A 17,847-nucleotide genomic window follows, 5' to 3' on the forward strand; every position below is an offset into this window, starting at 1 on the left:
TTTAAGTCAGCATCTGAAACAGGAACAACTAGACTTTTATGGTTCCTTGAAGACATTTCTCTACATTTTGCCATGTGAAATGTATTTTTCTAGTCTTGAAAACGGTTCACCACATTTGACCATGTTTTGCCACCTTTCAAGACTCAAAACTTCTTTTTTATACCATATCTTCTCTAAAAAACAAAACTGAAACAAGAGCAACTGGCCTCGTAGGGTTTCCTGAAGACATATCACCACGTTTTTCTAAAACAAAACAAACTGGAACATTTAAAACATCTTTAAGAAACCCTACAAAGACGACTGTAGGGTCCTTGAAGCCGTTTCACCACTTTAAACTTCGTTTTTGGACGACATCTTGTCCAAAATACAAAACTGAAACAAAAGCGAACGGACTTACAGGGTTTTTTGAAGACATAACGTCACATTTCGCCACTTGAAACGTCTTTTTTAGTTTTCTCCAAAAAACAAAACTGAAAGAAAAGCATCTAAACATCATCTTTGTGTTTTTTTCTTTGTTGTTTTTTTTTTGTGGACAAGAAGACAGGAGCTGTTCTATTAATCTTTAATAGCTCCGAGCTGAAACACTGAGATGTTCTGTCTCATCTTAAAGTTCCTCTTCTCCTCCTCGGAGCCTCTTCAAGTCTGAAAATGACTAAGGGATGTGTGGTGGGCTGAGGAGGAAACTCCCTTTACCACAGCCCTGCTATCTCTGTGGGAGTTCATTATAAACACACAGGACGGCCACACACGTGAATGCACACACACACTCACACACACAAGCATTCATAAGCCGAATCCACAGTGGGAGATTATTACACACACATACTGTATATATACAGTGTGTGACCTGAACACTGGTGGGCAGATGTGCACACCATTCACCGCACTATAAACTTACCAGCATGAATATGTTTCTGTGGACATCCCCTGCTCCACCCATGCAGGCAGAGCTCCCCACCCACGACATCTCCACCCACGGGCGGAGGATGGAGGCAGGCCTTACCGGGAAACAAGGAAGGGAAGCCCCAGAGGGGTCACGGGGTCAGGGCATGCTGCTCTACTGTCACATGGACCACACACATCTGTACGTCGACACTAATCGATATGTTCTGTATGTTCCATGGCAGCAGCATGGACTCCAACACTGAGGATCCATCTTTACCCCTGTATGATGTGACGATGACTGTGGAGGGAACTCATCTAGTAACTGAGATCTAAATGACTGGTGAGAAGTTGGGATGGAGAATGACCTAAAATAGACCTCAGAGGAGAAGAAGAAGAACCAAAGAAGAACCGAGGAGATGTTCCTCCACAGTCTATATGTGAAGGTCATAGTATATCCAAAAAAACACAACAAAGCTTAAACAAGTAGAACTTAGACTTGTAGAGTTTCTTGAAGATGTTTCTTTCTAGTCATAAATTCCGAAAGATCGGTGGGGAGTAGGCATGGAAAAGAGCTAAGACCAAAGAAGAACCAATGAGATGTTCCTACACAGTCTATCTACCCAGGTCATGGTATATCCAAAAAACTAAACTTAAAGGAATACAACTGGACTTGATGGGTTTCTTGAAAATGTTTCATCCTCGTCTTAAATTCTAAATGATCGGTGGGATGAAGAATGTGGCTAAACACACCTTGAAGAAGAAGAATCAATGAAATGTTCCTCTATGGTCTATCCATGAAGGTGCTCAGTCATTCAGACTGTGACGTATCCAAAAAATGAAACAAGGACAACCGGACTTAAAGTGTTTCTTGAAGACGTATTGCCTTGTTTCTCCAGTTGAAACGTAATTTTTTAGACAACATCATGTCTGAAACAACTTGATTTGGTTTCCTGAAGACATTTCTTCCAAGTAGCTTGTTGTAGAACAGAAGATGTAACTTCAGCTTTGGCTTTTGGACAAGACAGTAGCTGGTTAATGTCCTCTTCAGACGACATCTTGTCTGAAAAACAAAACTGAAACAAGAACAACTGGACTTGTAGGGGTTCTTGAAGATGTGTCTCTACTTTTTGCCACTTGAAAAATATGTTTTAGACATACTCTTGTCTGACAGACTAAGCTGAAACACAGGGGAACTGGACTCTTAGGGATTCTTCAAAACGCTTTGCCATGTTTCACGACTTGGAGCATCTTTTTCAAGTCTTGTCTTTAAAACAAAAGTAGAAACAAGGACAACTGGACTTTTAGGGTTCCTTGAAGACACTTGGTTTTCAAGGTGTCTTGAAAGATGTTGCATACAAGTAGCTTTTTCAGATCTAAATGACTGGCAGGGATTTGGGAAGGAGAACGTGGCCAAACACACAGAAGAAGCAAGGAGATGTCCCACCACAGTCTGTCTGTAAAGGTGCTGAGCTGGTGCAAAGCTGAGAACTGGACTTATTGGATTTCTTGAAGACGTTTCATCCAAGTCTAACCAAAAACAAGGATAATTTCCTCTACAGTCTATCCTAAGGTCTTTTGGGTCTTCTTTGTGTTTTTCCTGCTACAGTATAAAACACTTCTCCACAGAGATGGAGATGCTGCTTCTCCTTGGTCAGGGTGTATTCATTCCAGACTTTATGCTTCACTTGTGGTTTTATTCTCTCTCCTCTTGGTCCTTCTGTTACTGCCACTAATCTCCAACTGGGATTCATCATCTCCATGAAATGCTGCTTAATCTTAGGCCTCGTGTTTTGTCCTTGTTTGCCTCCTGGGAAATGGTTTAAGAGACTCTACTAGACGAGTCTTCTTCTGTCAGTACGTCTTCTGTTCTTTATTCTTATGCTGGTCCACATTTCCCACCATCCCAGGATCCCTTAGTCAGGAACGTTCTGCTGGAAACTGGAGGCATGGTCATATTTCTAATAGCTGATCAGTGGATGCAGCCAGGTTGATGTAGTCCAAAAAGACGTCAGTGGAAGGTGATGACTCAAGGAAATCTGAGGTTTGACAGGATCAGTGACACTGATCTGATCTGATCTAGTTTAAACAGCCTTTGACGAGTTGATCTAAGTTTTAGCTTTGAGCTCTAAAGAAGAAGACACGAGCTTTACCATAATTTGATCGGTTTGATTGATTAGACTAGCAATAGGGCAGAATCCAAAAAAGAACATTTCTTTTCGTAACTTCTCGTGTTTTTTAAGTTAATAAATCTGCAAACTTTCAGGTTTATATTAATATACGACAGGTTTTTAAATATTTTTTGGGGTTCTGTTTATAAAACTCAATCAGATCCCTTGTAAAGCCTTAGTTTAGCAAATCACAGCATTTGATTGATTAATAGTTATTCCAGCAGAAAATCTCCTAATGTAGAATAAATCACCTCCAAAGACTTGGCGCCCGCTTCAGTCGGCCTTCTTCTTCTACATGAAAGCTTCCTCCTGACAGGAAGATTAGTGGCCATCAACTACACTCTGATACCCTCTAGTGGTGACTTTGGGGTATGACATCCCATCAGAATTTGTAGAAATCTTTATTTATTTTGTCAGTCAAAAGTACACAATCCCCTAGAAGAAATAAAAACGGCCAAATAATTCACATATAAGGCCACGTCACTTGTAAAACTGGGAGGCAGCGTTAGAAACCAGGAACAAACAGGGATGCCGATAAGTCGTGATGTGAAATCCCTTATGAGTCAAAATGTTTGGCGGCGCTGGAGGACGTGCCCGAATCAAGACAGAAAAACCTTCACTGGTAAATTTAAGAGGTCAACTCTCGTCGCAGTGAACATGGAGGTCGTGTCAAATGCAAATAAGACATAAATTAGGAAAACTAAAACGCAACCCATGAGCTTTGTTCTTCCCTATTTACAAAGTATTATTGAACAGGAATCAGACCAGAGTAAACACAGGTTCAGAGCTCAACAGCCGTTACATTCAAAAAGAATTAATCTAAGAAGAAAAAAAAAATAAAATGATTTAACAAAAAGTAGATTTAGGGTTCAGTTTGTCTGTGGCTTGTTGTTCAGTTGATGGAGTTAACAGTAACTGAGTGTCTTCTCCAGAACAGGACAGTCAGTGGTGGACACGTCAGTACGTAGTGACGGTGAATCTGATTCTTTAAACCTAATGGTACGATATAATGATTGGGACAGAAACTGTTTATACGCTGCTCGTAATAAAACGATCTGCTGTTGAGAAGATGTGGAGTCTTAAGAGTAAAAACTAGTTGGATTCAAGCCATCCTGAGAACGATCTGAAAACAATAAATACACGCTGGCCAGGGTCACGGAGCGAGCTCCCGCTGATTGAACGTGTTTTGTGTTGGTGTGGTTTATAAATCAGTCCAGGCTGCGTTGCTTCGGTGTGTTAGTATCCCTGTAGTCCGTTGTAAACCTTCTTTATGGAGTCCTGCTTCAGGAGACCTCGGATACCTGGAACCACAGAGCAAAAATATCACAGCATAACAGATTTAACCACTGATCACGGTCTGTACTGTAGAGTCTCTGTGCTCTTTAGTATTTTCTGCATAAAGGTGACTCAAAACATCAGCAGATTTTCACACAAGTCCTGAAAGTAGACAAAGAGAACCAGAAATATTCTACTTGTGCATTTGAGTTCAGGAAAGTGAGACAATATTACATATCAGTGAGGTGAACCTCTACGATTACAAGTTATTTTCAAAACCAAATCAGAGTCCATGTGTCCAGAAGTGTTTCCATCAGTGTAATGAGACTCAGGTGTGGTTCAAAAATGACGTTAAGTGGACAAGACAGAAGACTATTGGGACAATGTTTAGTGGACAGATGAGACCAAAGTAGAATAGTTTGGTTTAAATGAGATGAACCAACACTGCATCATTCCAGCATCAGAACCTCATCCCTCCATCAAACATGGGGGTGCTAATGTCCTGGTTTGGGCCTGTTCTGCTGCATCTGGACCAGGACGGCTTGTCATCATTGATGGACCAATGAATTCTGAATTCTACCAGTGAACTCTAAAAGAAAATGTCAGGACATCTGTCCATGAGCTGAATGTGAAGAGAAACTGGGTCATGCAGCAAGACAACGAGAACCAAGAACACAAGTGGTTCTACAAAAGAACGGTTAAAGAAGAACAAGATGAATGTTTAGGAACGGCCAAGTCAAAGTCCTGACCTTAATCCAATAGAAATGTTGTGGAAGGACCTGAAGCAAACAGTTGATGTGAGGAAACCCACCAACATCTCAGAACTGAAGTGGTTCTGTTCTGAGGAATGGGCTAAAATTCCTCCAAGCTGCTGTAGACCACTGATCAGCAAGTATTATATTACGATTTCATGTGTTTGATAGAGTTCTCTTTGTCTACTTTTAGGACTTGTTTTAAGTCAGAAAAAATAAAACGCCAGCCCAAAACTTAAAGCTTTGTGCTGATGTATAACCTAGAAGCCAGACAGCCTCATCCTCACCGTCTTTCTGCTGGTCGTCCAGCTGCGTCTGAGGAAAGTCCACATCGAAGGTGATGATGAGGGACCCTCGGATATTGATGTTGTCAAAGTTTGGCAGACCTTCTCCTTTCTTCCACATTCGAGCGCCGGGCTTAGTGATCTTGTCTCTCACTATGTGGACCTGCAAAGACGGACACAGGATTCAGTCACATCTGCACCACTTAGCTTTAACAAAATTATCTTTTGCTTAGTTATGGAAAAGATTTTGTTGTCGTCGGTTCCAGAGGTTTGTGATATCTCCACAGTGTTTTCCCTCTAGTTTCTCATCTTTCTTGTGCAGCTCTTTTCTATCGTCGTACTTTTTAAATCTTTCAGGTCTGATGCTGCTCTCAGAGTTAGAGCAAGTTCACCGCCTTAAAATCTTTTTTTTGGTTTTTGCTTTAAACAGCCGGATACTGAACCTTGTGTCCGTCCAAATGTTCGATGTCCATCTCAAAGCCGACCAGAGCCTCCACCAGAGAGATGGTGACGTTTGTGTACAGGTCGTCTCCTCTGCGTTCAAACACAGGATGTCTAAAACAGAAACGCATCTCGTTATTACCGTGTCTCTGATCACACGGATTCACTTTATATGAAGTGTTCTATAGCTTTATTTTTATTTTTTTATCTCGTACTTCAACACTTTGATGCGGAATCGTAGATCTCCGGGTTCGCCGTCGATGTGAGGTTCACCTGAAGACACGAGTGAAACGTCAGGAAAAGAAGAAAAACGAAATGAAAAAACGTTTGAATTAAGTCTGAGAAGACTCACCCTCTCCAATGAAGGGATACTCCATCTCGTCTCTCACTCCCTGTTCTATCTCTACCTCCAGGGTCCTCTCTTCGTTCACTAGTCTGTTAGAAAACGGCACAGAGAACATAAGATATAGACCTCTTTATATCTCTAATACAATCAGTTTGCTTTACCAGTTTTCTACCACGAGCATCGACTTACTTGACATTGGGACACTCGTCACACACCGTCTCCTGAGTCATCTGGAAGCGTCCGGGTCCGAGCTGCGTCGTCCTCATCTCCTGTCTGCAGTTACACTTCCTCTTACCAGGAGCTTCTTTGGCTATAGGCTTGTTACGAACAACCTGGGACGACAAAGCAGTTTCACCAAAACAAAACAAATTAATTGATGGAAGCAAATCTGTCAGATGTGTCTGTTGCAGCTTGAGGACGTGAAATCTGAATAACGAGTTGTTCATTTAGGGAGCTGACCTCCACAAAGTTCCCAGAGTACACCTCCTCGAGCGTGACCTCCAGATCCAGTATTATGTCGTTCCCTCGGGGGATGTTCCTGTCCTGCTGCTGCCGGTTTCCCCCAAACATGAACCCAAAGTCGCCAAAGAAGCTGCAGAGACAACAGAGGACAACAGGTGAATTTTCTTTAAGCGTGTCTGCAGAAAATATCCCAGAAGAACGCGTTCAACTTGTCGGAATAGTTCCATTAAAAGCACAACTAAATCTTCTGCTTGCCTGGACAATACAGGATCAATTTACGTTTTGTCTTTTGGGTGAATCAGTCATTTGAGTCGAAACACCTGAGGCCGTGGAACCCACCTGGAGAAGATGTCATTGTGAGAGCCTTGGTGACCTTCTTTGAGTCCATCTTCTCCATACGCGTCGTACTGCTTCCTTTTCTCTTCATCAGAGAGGACCTGGGAACAAACACGACAACATGTCAGTCAGAACATCTTCAGTCGCTGGTTTAACACAAAACATATGAAATGTCGTCCTAGTCTGAACTGTAGAAACACGAATAACTCATCAGTTAGTAAGAAAACAACACCCAGAATCTGTCACTTTATTATTAGGTACACATCAGGACTGTTCTAATGTTGAGTAGATTCAGAACCAGAGTCAGGAAGGAGGTGATTCAGCTGGAGGATTATTTTTGAGGAAGGGGTCTGTGGTGCTGTTAAACTGGATTGAATTAAACAACTAAAGTGTTTCTGTTATTTAGATTAAAATGTCAGAATAACAGGAACAGTTTCCACGGGATAAATAAATTATCTAATCTAATCTAAAAGTTGAATCAACAGCTGTTTTAATTATTTGAAACTTATTCTGAATATCAGAGCTTTCATGAGGACAAGATTCACTAGTGTACCTAATAAACTGGCCAGTGATTGTGTGTATTTTCCTGTCAGCATAGCACCCAGGGAGAGTTTTAATGCATATATCCAGTCAGTGCTGATGGTAATTGTAGTCAATTAAAACAATAAAGTGTTGAGTTATTCTTTTAAATCCACATATTCAGTATTTATTAGAAGTTTATAATAAACTAGACTGTATCTCCTCTGAAAACACATTTATGTTATTAAAAGTTGTGTCTCAGTGTATTATTATTCATTTTATAGTCAATAAAATACTTAAATCTGACCACTACATTCTAATGTGATATGAGGGATGAACTGAACATCTTATAAAAGCTGAATATGAGGATTTAAAGTGAGTTGTTTTTTAGTAAAATGACACGGAAGCACCTGCAGCTCTTATCTGAAGCTAAACCTACTCATCCACGTCTGGGCTCTCAGTGCCAGCTGTGCTAAGCAACAGCCAATCAGATGCAGCCACACGGTTTAGTCGACCAATCAGAGGGCGCGTAGCGTTTCCAACGACAACCAAATCACAGCCGTTTGAAATACTCTTTCTATTATTAAAGCCCCGGGCACTTCCGGGAACTAAACACACGTATACAGCCGTATTTATAATCTACTGGTAGAGTGTCAGGACAAATATTGTTCGGTTCAGAGATGATTCAGGGCATCAGGGACACAACAACAGCTGCAGACCCACCTCATAAGCTGCCCCCAAGTCTGCGAATTTGTCTTGAGCTTTCGGGTCGTCCTGGTTCCTGTCGGGGTGTAGCTGCAGAGCCAGCTTTCTGTAGGCCTTCTTAATGTCCCTGATGGAGGCACTCTTACTCACCCCCAAGATCTTATAGAAGTCTCTCCTACAGGGGAGGCAGAGAGGGGAGGAGGGAAGTTATGGAGGGCAGCTAGCCGGCTAGCACCAAGCTAACTAAGCTAGCTCCGAGCTATGTGAACTAGCTCCGAGCTAACAGAGCCAGCTAGTCCTCCAAACACGACCGTTACGACTCTCAGTGGAGATTAGTGAATGTTAACAGTCACGTAGAGAGCTGTAAAGCATGTATTATGAAGTTAGCTCCGTGTGTCAGCCCAGTCCACAACATGCAGGTCATAGACCAATCACAGTCAAACATGTGTACCAGCTGGCGATGCTGTTTCACCACTGTCCGGGGAGCGAGCGACTTACCCGGCGAGCACGGCCGTGGTCACGTAAAGAAGCAGGCAGCACACGTTGCAGAGGTTCATCCCTTTAGCGGCCATGGATCCCGGGGTTTAAAACGGAGGTAGCAAAATATAGAACCAGCCGGCTTCTGAAGCTTGGGTACCCGCTGCCACTTACGAGCCTTCTTCCTCCTGTCAGAGAAAGACACGCCCCTTTTGGTGTGACGTAACTCCCCTAAACTCCTCCCGCCGTTAAAGAAACAGATCTTAAAATTAATTTAAATAAATTTAATTAATATTTTACTTTTTAATTCGACGAATTTATCATTCAAATATGAATAAAACTACACGAAAAAAATTTTGTTATTTTTTTTTTTTTATAAACTGGGTCACTGTCTAAAGCGCGCCCCCGACAGCTGCGCGCAACAGATGACAGTAGAGAGGAGGGCGCCAAATAGGAAGGACGGCAGATGTGTGTGTGTGTGTGTGTGTGTGTGTGTGTGTCCCACACCGACAACAAACTGCATCAACCTCCGGACCTGAGCTGTAGTGGCACCCATGAGGTCTTGATTAGTCTACCCCGCTCCCATCCAGACGGAACACCGCCTTACCTGGACGAGGACGACGCCTCAAAGTAAGCGCGAGAGCCCGGTTAGCTTTGCCGGCTAACGGTAGCTAAGTTAGCAGTTGGTGAACTTTGAAAACACACAACTCTCGCCTTTTCCTCCGCTCACCAAACCGCGTTTAACACACAGAGACACCGCTAGAGTTGTGTGTTAGTTTATTTACAGTGTGACGGGGTTAGTTTTTAGTTTCCGTGTTTATATCTTGTTTGGTTCTGTTAGCTGGATATGATGATAAGAGGTCAGGTGTTGGTGACATGAGCTGTTGTCATGGGAGCGTTACTGTGGAGACATGTCGCCGTGTTTAATGTAAATTGCATGTTTTCAATGATAAGATTAAATTTCATTATTATTGTAAAGAGTGCCACGAACAAAACAAGCTAATAAAACGCAGCTAGCATAATATGTAAAGAATTTAAGTGGTGACGTGCAGGTATGAGGAAGAGTAGTGTTGTGTTTATTGAGCTGAAGGTGATACAAGATATTAACGTCACCTGTAAGCGGTCATAATATTATGGCAGACTGGTGTATGTGACTCATTTTAGAGGATAAAATGTACATTATATATATAAAGTGTACTGTACATCTTTTATATCAGTATACAGGTATGACAGACAGCTTGAATGAGAGACTATTTCTGTGTATAAACCTTTAAAAATGTGTGTTTGTGTTTCCTCTCTCTCTCCAGTCATGGAGGCCGACAGTGTGAGCATATGGCCTCGTATGGAGCCCTTCCTACTGGGTGCCCTGCAGGTGAATATACTCTTCTCAGCCATTTAATGGACTAATAACGTTTAATGGATGCACATTAATGACCGGCATCGATGCCATCGCAGGTGTCTCCGTCCACCAAGCTCAGCCTGCACTACCTTCGTAAGATGGCGGTCTACGTGCGGACCCGGGACGGCTGCTTCCCCGTCCTGGGCTGGCCCATGTGGAGACACATCGCCTGCGGGAAGCTGCAGCTCCCAGAAGACCTGGCGTGGCTCTACTTTGAGACCTTTGACCTTCTGATAGGACACGCTCCAGAGAAGAGGCTGGAGTGGGCCGAGTGTCTTTCACAGTGTTCCTCCAAAAGTGAGCTGGACCAGCAGAGGAGCAAGGTAACAAAAAAAAGATGTCACACTTTTATATCAGGGGTGTTCAGAGGTTAATGTTGTTTTAGATCTGCTCTCAGGTCTCGTTCAGACCTCATATTAATGTCTGTCCAGGGTAAACATGCGTCCCCAGCCAGCACTTGAGATCTGATCTCAGTTTGTGTGTCTGTAAATCAGCAGTGCCATCATGTGGTCAGTAGAATATTGTAGCAGCTGCTGTCTCTAATGGATCTCTACCTACCGCTGGATCAGAACCATCAACAGCTGCTTGTTGACTTGGAGACATGATCCAGATGTTGGAACAAGATGGAAAGACTCTCACATGTTAAGATCTGATTTATTTAGGATGGTAGTTATTTTAGAGACAAAGTTCAGATTAGACCACCTCTACATGTGGACTGAGATCAGATCAGATCAGACAGAGATGACCATTTGTGATCAGATCAGATGTTAGTGTGAGGTCTGAGCGAGGCCTCAGGCTCAGAGACGAGCTTCCCGTTGATGTGTTTCTTTGTCTCCTTCATTTTCCAGTTGTCTGTGGACACGCTACAGTTCCTCCTCTTCCTCTACATCCAGCAGCTGAACCGCGTGTCTCTGCGCACATCCCTGATCGGCGAGGAATGGCCGAGCCACCGAAATCGCTCGCCCTCGCCGTCGGACCGAGAGGCCAAGACGAGCTCTCAGATTAAGGTCCTCTTTACTGCGAATTACAGAAAACACGAGCTCAAATGTTATTGTCGTCTCTTTGTGTTGTGTCACTGATATTCTGTTTTTGTTGAACAGAACTGGGACGACCAAGCCCACCTGTCATTCGTTCAAAGCCATTTAATGGAGATTCTGGAGCTGCTGGTGGAGCCGGGTCAGCTGTCCCAGTCTGGACAGACTCAGACCCTCAGAGACGGTCAGGTCTGTGGACGATCAGCACATATCTGGCTTTACGTTATAGCAATAATCTATAGTTTAAACCTACAGGCAATTATCACATTGATTTACAGCTCTACTCAGGTTTATAGGGAGTTTTATCAAATTGTTTAACTGCTGACTGTGATTGTACTGTTTCACTTCACTCTCACCACTTTCATATCTTTGTTCTGAGCCACAGCAGGAATCTGGTTTTACTAAAAAAGCTCTAAAAATCACTCAATGTTTAGTCTGGCACATTTATAGACTAACTATATTTCCTCAGGAACTGGTAGAGGCCATAAACAGCTGAAGGAGAATGAAAATGTAACTTTATCTCACCAGGACTGAAAGAAGGATCATGTGTTTCTGGATCTTTAAATAGTTTTACAGTGATATAACAATGTTAGAGGTATATGTTGTATTCAGAGGTTGTTTCCACTGTTGTGAAGTGGCTAACTAGACCAGTTACTGCAGAATTAAAGATTGTGTTTAGTAAGGGTCATCAGGCGATATTAATCTGTTGCTGCCGTGTTCTCCAGATATCCCTGGAGGTGGTTCGGAGCCTCGGTCTTCTCCTGGAGGGCTCAGTTTCTCCCGGTAAAGCCGTCCTGCCCGTCCACCGGCTGCTGACCAAAGGTCCGCTCCAAGCACAAGCCGGCTACTCCGCGCTGAGCCGCTCCTTCCCCCTGCACAAGCTCCACACCTGCCTCCAACACTGCCTCACCCTCAACCCCTTCGGCATCACCGCCTGCCTCCGCTCAGGCAAGAAACTGGCCTGGGCTCAACAAGGTGCTCTAAAATGTTCCGTCCTTTTACTATTTCGTCACGTTTCTGTGCCTTTCTCTACACCTCTTTTCATCTTCTTGTGCTTTCCAGTGGAAGGTGCCATGAAGAGAGCCAAGATAGCCAGGAACACCCACATGGCTCCTCCCGGCAGTAAGATGGTGCTGATGTCCCAGGTCTTCAAACAGACTCTGGCTAAAACGTCGGACAAGCTGACGGGCGCCAACATCAAAATCCACAGATGCTCCGATGCCTTCATATACCTCCTGTCACCTCTCAGGTAGAGCTCATACCCTGAACGGTATCTGGGCCGATTCAGGTAGTTTTAAAGTGATCTGATCTTTTGTAGTTACCAATTTTAGGTCTAGTGTCAAGACATCTTCTTCTTCTGCTGTTTTAGTGGCGGTTGGCTAACGTCAAGGCTGCCAAATATCTAAGTAGAAGAAGAAAAAGAACCGAAATCACGTGACTAAACGTGTCTGAAGTCTGACAGACAGCCGTTGACTATAGGACAACTTTAGGACATTTAAGATCAGATCAGGATTCAATATTTATGGATCGGTATTGGATCGTGAGGCTAATAAACTAGATCGGGACGTCCCTAACTGATATTAATTGTGTTGTTGGGTTCATTGTTCACTTTTTTCTTCTAGGTCTGTCAGTGTGGACAAATGTCGTGACAGCACACTGGTCCTTGGTCCCGTTGAGACCAGCGTCCACATCCACGGCTGCCAGAACGTACGGGTGGTGTGCGTCGCCGGCAGGATCGCTATCGGCGCCTCGTCCCGCTGCACCCTCCACGCCCTGACGCCCACTCGCCCTCTGCTCCTGCCTGGAAACACGGACGTCACCCTGGGTCCCTTCCACACCTTCTACCCCTCCCTGGAGGATCACATGGCCACCGTGGGGCTGGCGGTCGTCCCCAACGCCTGGGATCAGCCGTTGCCTCTAGGCACCGAAGGCCTCGCCAGCCCCTCGCTCAACGCATCGGCCATCCCGCCGGACCCCGCCGCCTGCTACCGCCTGCTGCCCCCGTCAGAGTTTCACACCCTGGTGGTGCCTTTCCAGATGGAGGGCGACACCTGCGAGGTGCCCGGCGGGCTCCCTCCTCCGTACCAGGCGGCGCTGGATGAAAAACAGAAGAGGATCCAGAACTGGCAGAAGACTGTGATGGAGGCCCGGCTGAACAAGTGAGTGGCCGTTAATAATCCGTCATCTACGTATGCATGTGTGAAAATCTGTTGGATTGTTCCATTATCTCACTGAGCCATCCCATAAATCAATGCTGACATATGACGGACTTCAGTGATGGCTTTTGTGTCCGAAAACTTTGCTTGAGGGGCTCCACACTCTGCCTGACCCTGACAGCGCAGGGAACTCATCCTATTACCGCCGTTAAAGTGTTGTAACACCAGTCTCAACCCGTTTGCTGCTGATTTCCTTCCTGTAACGTTCCCTCGTTCTCCGCAGGGAGCAGAAGCGTCAGTTCCAGGAGTTGGTGGAGCTCAAGTTCCACGAGTGGCTCCTGGACACGGGACACAGGCAGGAGCTTGACAGCCTGATCCCGCAGACGATCGCCTCCCTGAAGGACTCGGACGCGGCGGACACCGTCCAAGTTAACAACACCAAGCACCAAGTTAGGGCTGAGCGGGCGGTGCCGCAGTCACCTATGGCGTGTTGAGCCGTCGGGTCAGGATGATAGAACCAGTCGGTTAAAAGTGTTCAGGCTTCCTGTAAAGTTGTTAAAGATTGCTCAACCAGCTTTTAGAGCAACTTACAGGTAGGTCCAGCTTTACAGTTTCTTCTTAAAGACGGGCAGCTGAGTTCTTCCCACGTCTAAGATAAATAAGGATTGGCATGTTGTAGAGCAACATACTCAAGTGTCACTGTGGAGTTCAGTAAACACAGGTGGAGCAGGTGCAGGCTTTTAAAGGGACGTAAACAGGTAGCTAGAAAAAAAAAGTGACAGTGATAGATGTCAACATTTTTCAGTTTGAAGAGATAAACGGAGACTTGTAGAAACGAAACACAGTCTGAGACGTTCTAGAGACGTTTAAGGGATTTGATTCATGATCCCACGTGTAAAATATTTCCAGTAAAAGAAGCGGATGTGCGTTTAAAGATGGAGAATAACGAATAAATGTAGCACTTTAGGTGTAGAGGACTCGTTACTGAAGCTCAGGTCACAGTAGAACATTAATATCTATCGAGGTTTCCGTCACGGAGGAACATTAAAATAATTTATGTGTGATGGCGTCATTCGTTCAGAGTGTGAGTCGGTGCCGGTGCTCGTACCCGACGCTGCTCTCTGATTCGTTGCAGACTATTAACAGACACGTGCCAGTTTCTAAACGTGTTTTTCTTTATTTTTGTATTAATATGTGTACAGATTATTTTTTCATATATATATATTTTGCCTCCCGAACAAGTCTTAGTATTTAATTACCTTCAAGTGTACTTTCAGGCTGTCGGCTTCCTCTTTGCACATTTGCATTACGACGTGTTTCACAACATTACAAGGAGCTGAGCTGCTGCTCGTCTCCAAGGCAGCACTGAGGTTTTATTTTATACAGGATGAATGTGGACTTTAAAATAGTACTGTAAAAGTATTTACACTGTAAAAACAACAACAAAAAAACCCCTGACATTCCTGTTAATCTGAGCACAATTGAAGTTTGATTGTTAAAATGGAAAATAATAAATGTTTTGACTAAAGACAATGAAGTTCATGGTGAAGTTGGTTCCTCGCACGCACATTTTTAACGACGAAACCATTGGTCTGGAGTCTCTCCGTTGATAACTGATCATGTTGATGTTCTTAATAATTCATCTAATTGACCTTTTGTTAGCCTCCTGATTGGTCCACCCATTTCTGGCTTCCTGTGTTACTGTTGCTTGGTTACAGAGATCCATTCCCATGTAAACGTTGAAAACCTTTTTAGATGTTTTCACAATTAATCAGTTTAAATGCTAACTACTATACATCTACAGGTTTTCAATGGTTGCTATGGTAATAAACCCCCACATTAGCCTGGAAGCTAGCCCAGACTTCACCCACCAACCAATGCGTTATGGGATGAAGTTGTTCTGGAGTCTCTCTGTTGGGAACTGATTCTGCTTCAGCAAAGATCTTCTGGGCCAATCAGATCATTTGGGGGCGGGGCTTAATGTGGTGATGATGAACAGAAGAGTAACAGTAGTCATACACGTCCGCACCGTGGAGTTAAAGTAGTGGTCACCCCCACGTGCTGCAGTTCCTCAAGTGTCCACTAGAGGCTGGCAACGAAATTGAGTCAATCTCCATAGACCTCCATGTTAAAATGTAAAACTTTTAAAGCTGAAATAAACATGTTTACAGCCTGGTATTAAAACAGATATAAACATTTATGACTGAACTGGATAATTGTTTATAGAAGTCACCTGTTTAAAGTATATCAAAGGTTAAAGTTATGAATAATGAAGGGTGTCAGTGCTTTGATTGACAGGTGGGTGTCCACTCACGCCGCAAAGACTTTTCTTTTCGAAATCAGCCGGGAGTTAGGTGGAGTCAGACACCGCCAAGATGGCGACGGCCGGAGACGCCATACTGAGCTTCAGAACGTCAGGAAACACGCGGTGTAAGTATGTAGGTAATAAATAATTAATAATTTATTTAGTAGTTGCTTTTTATTCACTTTTGCCATCGTACACAATAATACGCTTGTAAAATAGGATCCAATATACATCAGATTAGTTTCTTTAAAGTTTATGCCAACACAATCAGTAATAATATATAACCAGGGAGATGCTTTTCCTGCAGTTTGCTGTTCTTTCTTAAGAACATTCACCACCATGGAGGCCTGCTCTGTCTGGATCAGTCCAAAAGGCAGAAATAAGTCATGAGTTGGCAGGTCCTCGCCAGGTGGAGCTGGCATGAGGTGACGGTGGGCACTGGACCCAGCTGGTAGATAGTGGGGTCAGTGGGCGCCTACCCACACCGCCGGCCATTATGCCGTAATCCTTCCTCGCTTTTCTGGAAAAACTGAATAGCACTAGAATCACTGACTCAATTTTTGGATCTAATTTTCATGACAAAGCGATTGTTCCCCTTTAACCACCGCCGTCAGTGTTTATAAACTTGGGAACGCAGCGGGACGGGGGTATAAAAGGCAGCAGCTGAAACGCCAGCGCAACATCGAGACCTCATAGGAACCACCAGCATCGCTCACCATCACCAAGGCCGACCGACACATTAGATCCAAGATGGGCAGGGTGGGTTCAGACTCTTTGGGTTTTTCTTCCTTGCTTTCCATTTTCATAAAAGCTTTTACCAGATGTGATAATCAAACCAACGATCTAACGCAGAAATCCTTTTCCAGATCGTCTTCTACGAGGACAAGAACTTCCAGGGCCGACGCTACGAGTGCGACAGCGACTGCTCGGACTTCCACGCTTACCTGAGCCGCTGCAACTCCATCCGGGTGGAGAGCGGAGCCTGGGTGGTGTACGAGAGGCCCAACTATCTGGGATACCAGTACGTCCTGACCAGGGGGGAGTACCCAGAGTACCAGCGCTGGATGGGACTGAACGACCACCTCAGCTCCTGCAAGATGATCCACTTTGTAAGTCAAGTCCAAACGTTAATGTGAATCTTTTGACTCTGAGTCGGACGAAGTGAGAACACAGGAGAGTAAAACCAGCTGAATGTTAAAAGAGGTCATGACTGCAGGGCTCTGTCAATGGAGACCAATACACACGTCAATATATTTCTATGATTAGGCTTCGGTCCAGCTGTGGGTCAGCTCTTTCATACGAGAATCAATACCTTCAGCGCGAGCTGGATGTGGACGGTTGTGTCTGTTTGTAGAGGCAACAGGACAACGGTGATGATTGAAGTTTGAATAGCGAGAGTCTAATTGATTGTACCAGATACACCAAGCATACAATCAGTACAGAGGCTTGTTTACTATGATTATTAAGGACTAGGGATGTCCCGATCGGTATCAGGGCTGATCCAGGCATGTTTGAAATGATCGGATCAGGTTTCAGCCGAGTCCGATCTCTTGTAGTTATAAATAATAAACCAAAACCACGTCCCTGTACCGTCAAAACTTCTTATCTAGCGTCAGAGTTGCCTAGAAGAAGTGGTACTTATTTTGGGATAAGAAAACTTGATCAGAACGTCTCTGTTTGTGCCAGTTTATTAGGTACACAGAGCAAAGACTAACAAACCCTTCTTACTTGGGAGAATTGAAGTCTGACGAACAGGTTCGACCAGTTTCAGCAAAACTCTAATTTTCTTGAAGGAGTTGTTGGAGGACGGTTGGATGAATTGTTGGTAGGAAGTCTTTCTCTTACCCCATATCCCCATTCTCCCTACGTCTTTCTCCCAACCCCCCCCCCACCGCCTCCCCTTTTCCTCCCCCATCACCTTCCAGACCAGTGGGGCTCTGTACAAGATGCACTTGTACGAAAAGGCCGACTTCGGGGGCCAGGCCCTGGAGGCCACAGACGACTGCCCCTCCCTCCTGGAGAAGTTCCGCTGGAGGGAGGTCAACTCCTGTAAGGTCTTCGATGGCTGGTGGGTTTTCTACGAGCACCCCAACTACCGTGGACGCCAGTACTTCCTGGAGAAGGGGGAGTACCGCAAGCCTGGCGACTGGGGGGCCGTCAGTCCTACGGTTCAGTCCTTCAGACGCTTCAGTGAATGATTTCCATCCAAAACATTTAAAAAAAAATAAAAAATTCAGGAGTTGAAATTTGACTTTAATTGACTGACTCCGAGGTCTCAAAAATAAAATCTGTCCAGTCAGCAG

The 17,847-nt window shown here is 44.4% G+C and overlaps 2 protein-coding genes across 2 annotated transcripts; one reads left to right on the plus strand and one right to left on the minus strand.

Moving 5' to 3' along the window:
• Positions 1-3,435: 3,435 nt before the first annotated feature.
• dnajb11 (DnaJ heat shock protein family (Hsp40) member B11) lies at positions 3,436-8,839 on the minus strand. Its single transcript, XM_084544778.1, has 10 exons — positions 8,672-8,839; positions 8,192-8,348; positions 6,953-7,050; positions 6,611-6,743; positions 6,341-6,483; positions 6,158-6,240; positions 6,021-6,078; positions 5,808-5,919; positions 5,368-5,527; positions 3,436-4,354 (listed from the first exon to the last, which is right to left on the minus strand). The coding sequence occupies exons 1-10, from the start codon at positions 8,743-8,745 to the stop codon at positions 4,290-4,292; spliced, it is 1,083 nt and encodes a 360-aa protein (XP_084400904.1). The 5' UTR covers positions 8,746-8,839; the 3' UTR covers positions 3,436-4,289.
• A 253-nt stretch (positions 8,840-9,092) lies between these two features.
• tbccd1 (TBCC domain containing 1) lies at positions 9,093-17,812 on the plus strand. Its single transcript, XM_084545597.1, is given in 13 exon segments — positions 9,093-9,280; positions 9,958-10,022; positions 10,106-10,372; positions 10,898-11,056; positions 11,150-11,272; positions 11,809-12,058; positions 12,146-12,332; positions 12,706-13,242; positions 13,523-13,732; positions 16,220-16,236; positions 16,239-16,303; positions 16,411-16,653; positions 17,470-17,812. Coding segments are annotated over 12 exon segments (2,394 nt in total). The 5' UTR covers positions 9,093-9,280; positions 9,958-9,959; the 3' UTR covers positions 17,743-17,812.
• Positions 17,813-17,847: the final 35 nt, after the last annotated feature.

Source organism: Chelon labrosus (assembly GCF_963514085.1).
Source record: "Chelon labrosus genome assembly, chromosome: 5".
In the NCBI taxonomy this organism is placed as follows: Eukaryota; Metazoa; Chordata; class Actinopteri; order Mugiliformes; family Mugilidae; genus Chelon; species Chelon labrosus.

Coding starts and splice junctions, on each gene's coding strand:
- dnajb11 (XM_084544778.1), bottom strand. CDS start 8,745: ATGGCCGCTAAAGGGATGAACCTCTGCAACGTGTGCTGCCTGCTTCTT. Junction 8,349..8,671: donor ACCACGGCCGTGCTCGCCGG/GTAAGTCGCTCG, acceptor CCTCCCCTGTAG/GAGAGACTTCTATAAGATCT. Junction 6,241..6,340: donor GACGAGTGTCCCAATGTCAA/GTAAGTCGATGC, acceptor GTTTTCTAACAG/ACTAGTGAACGAAGAGAGGA.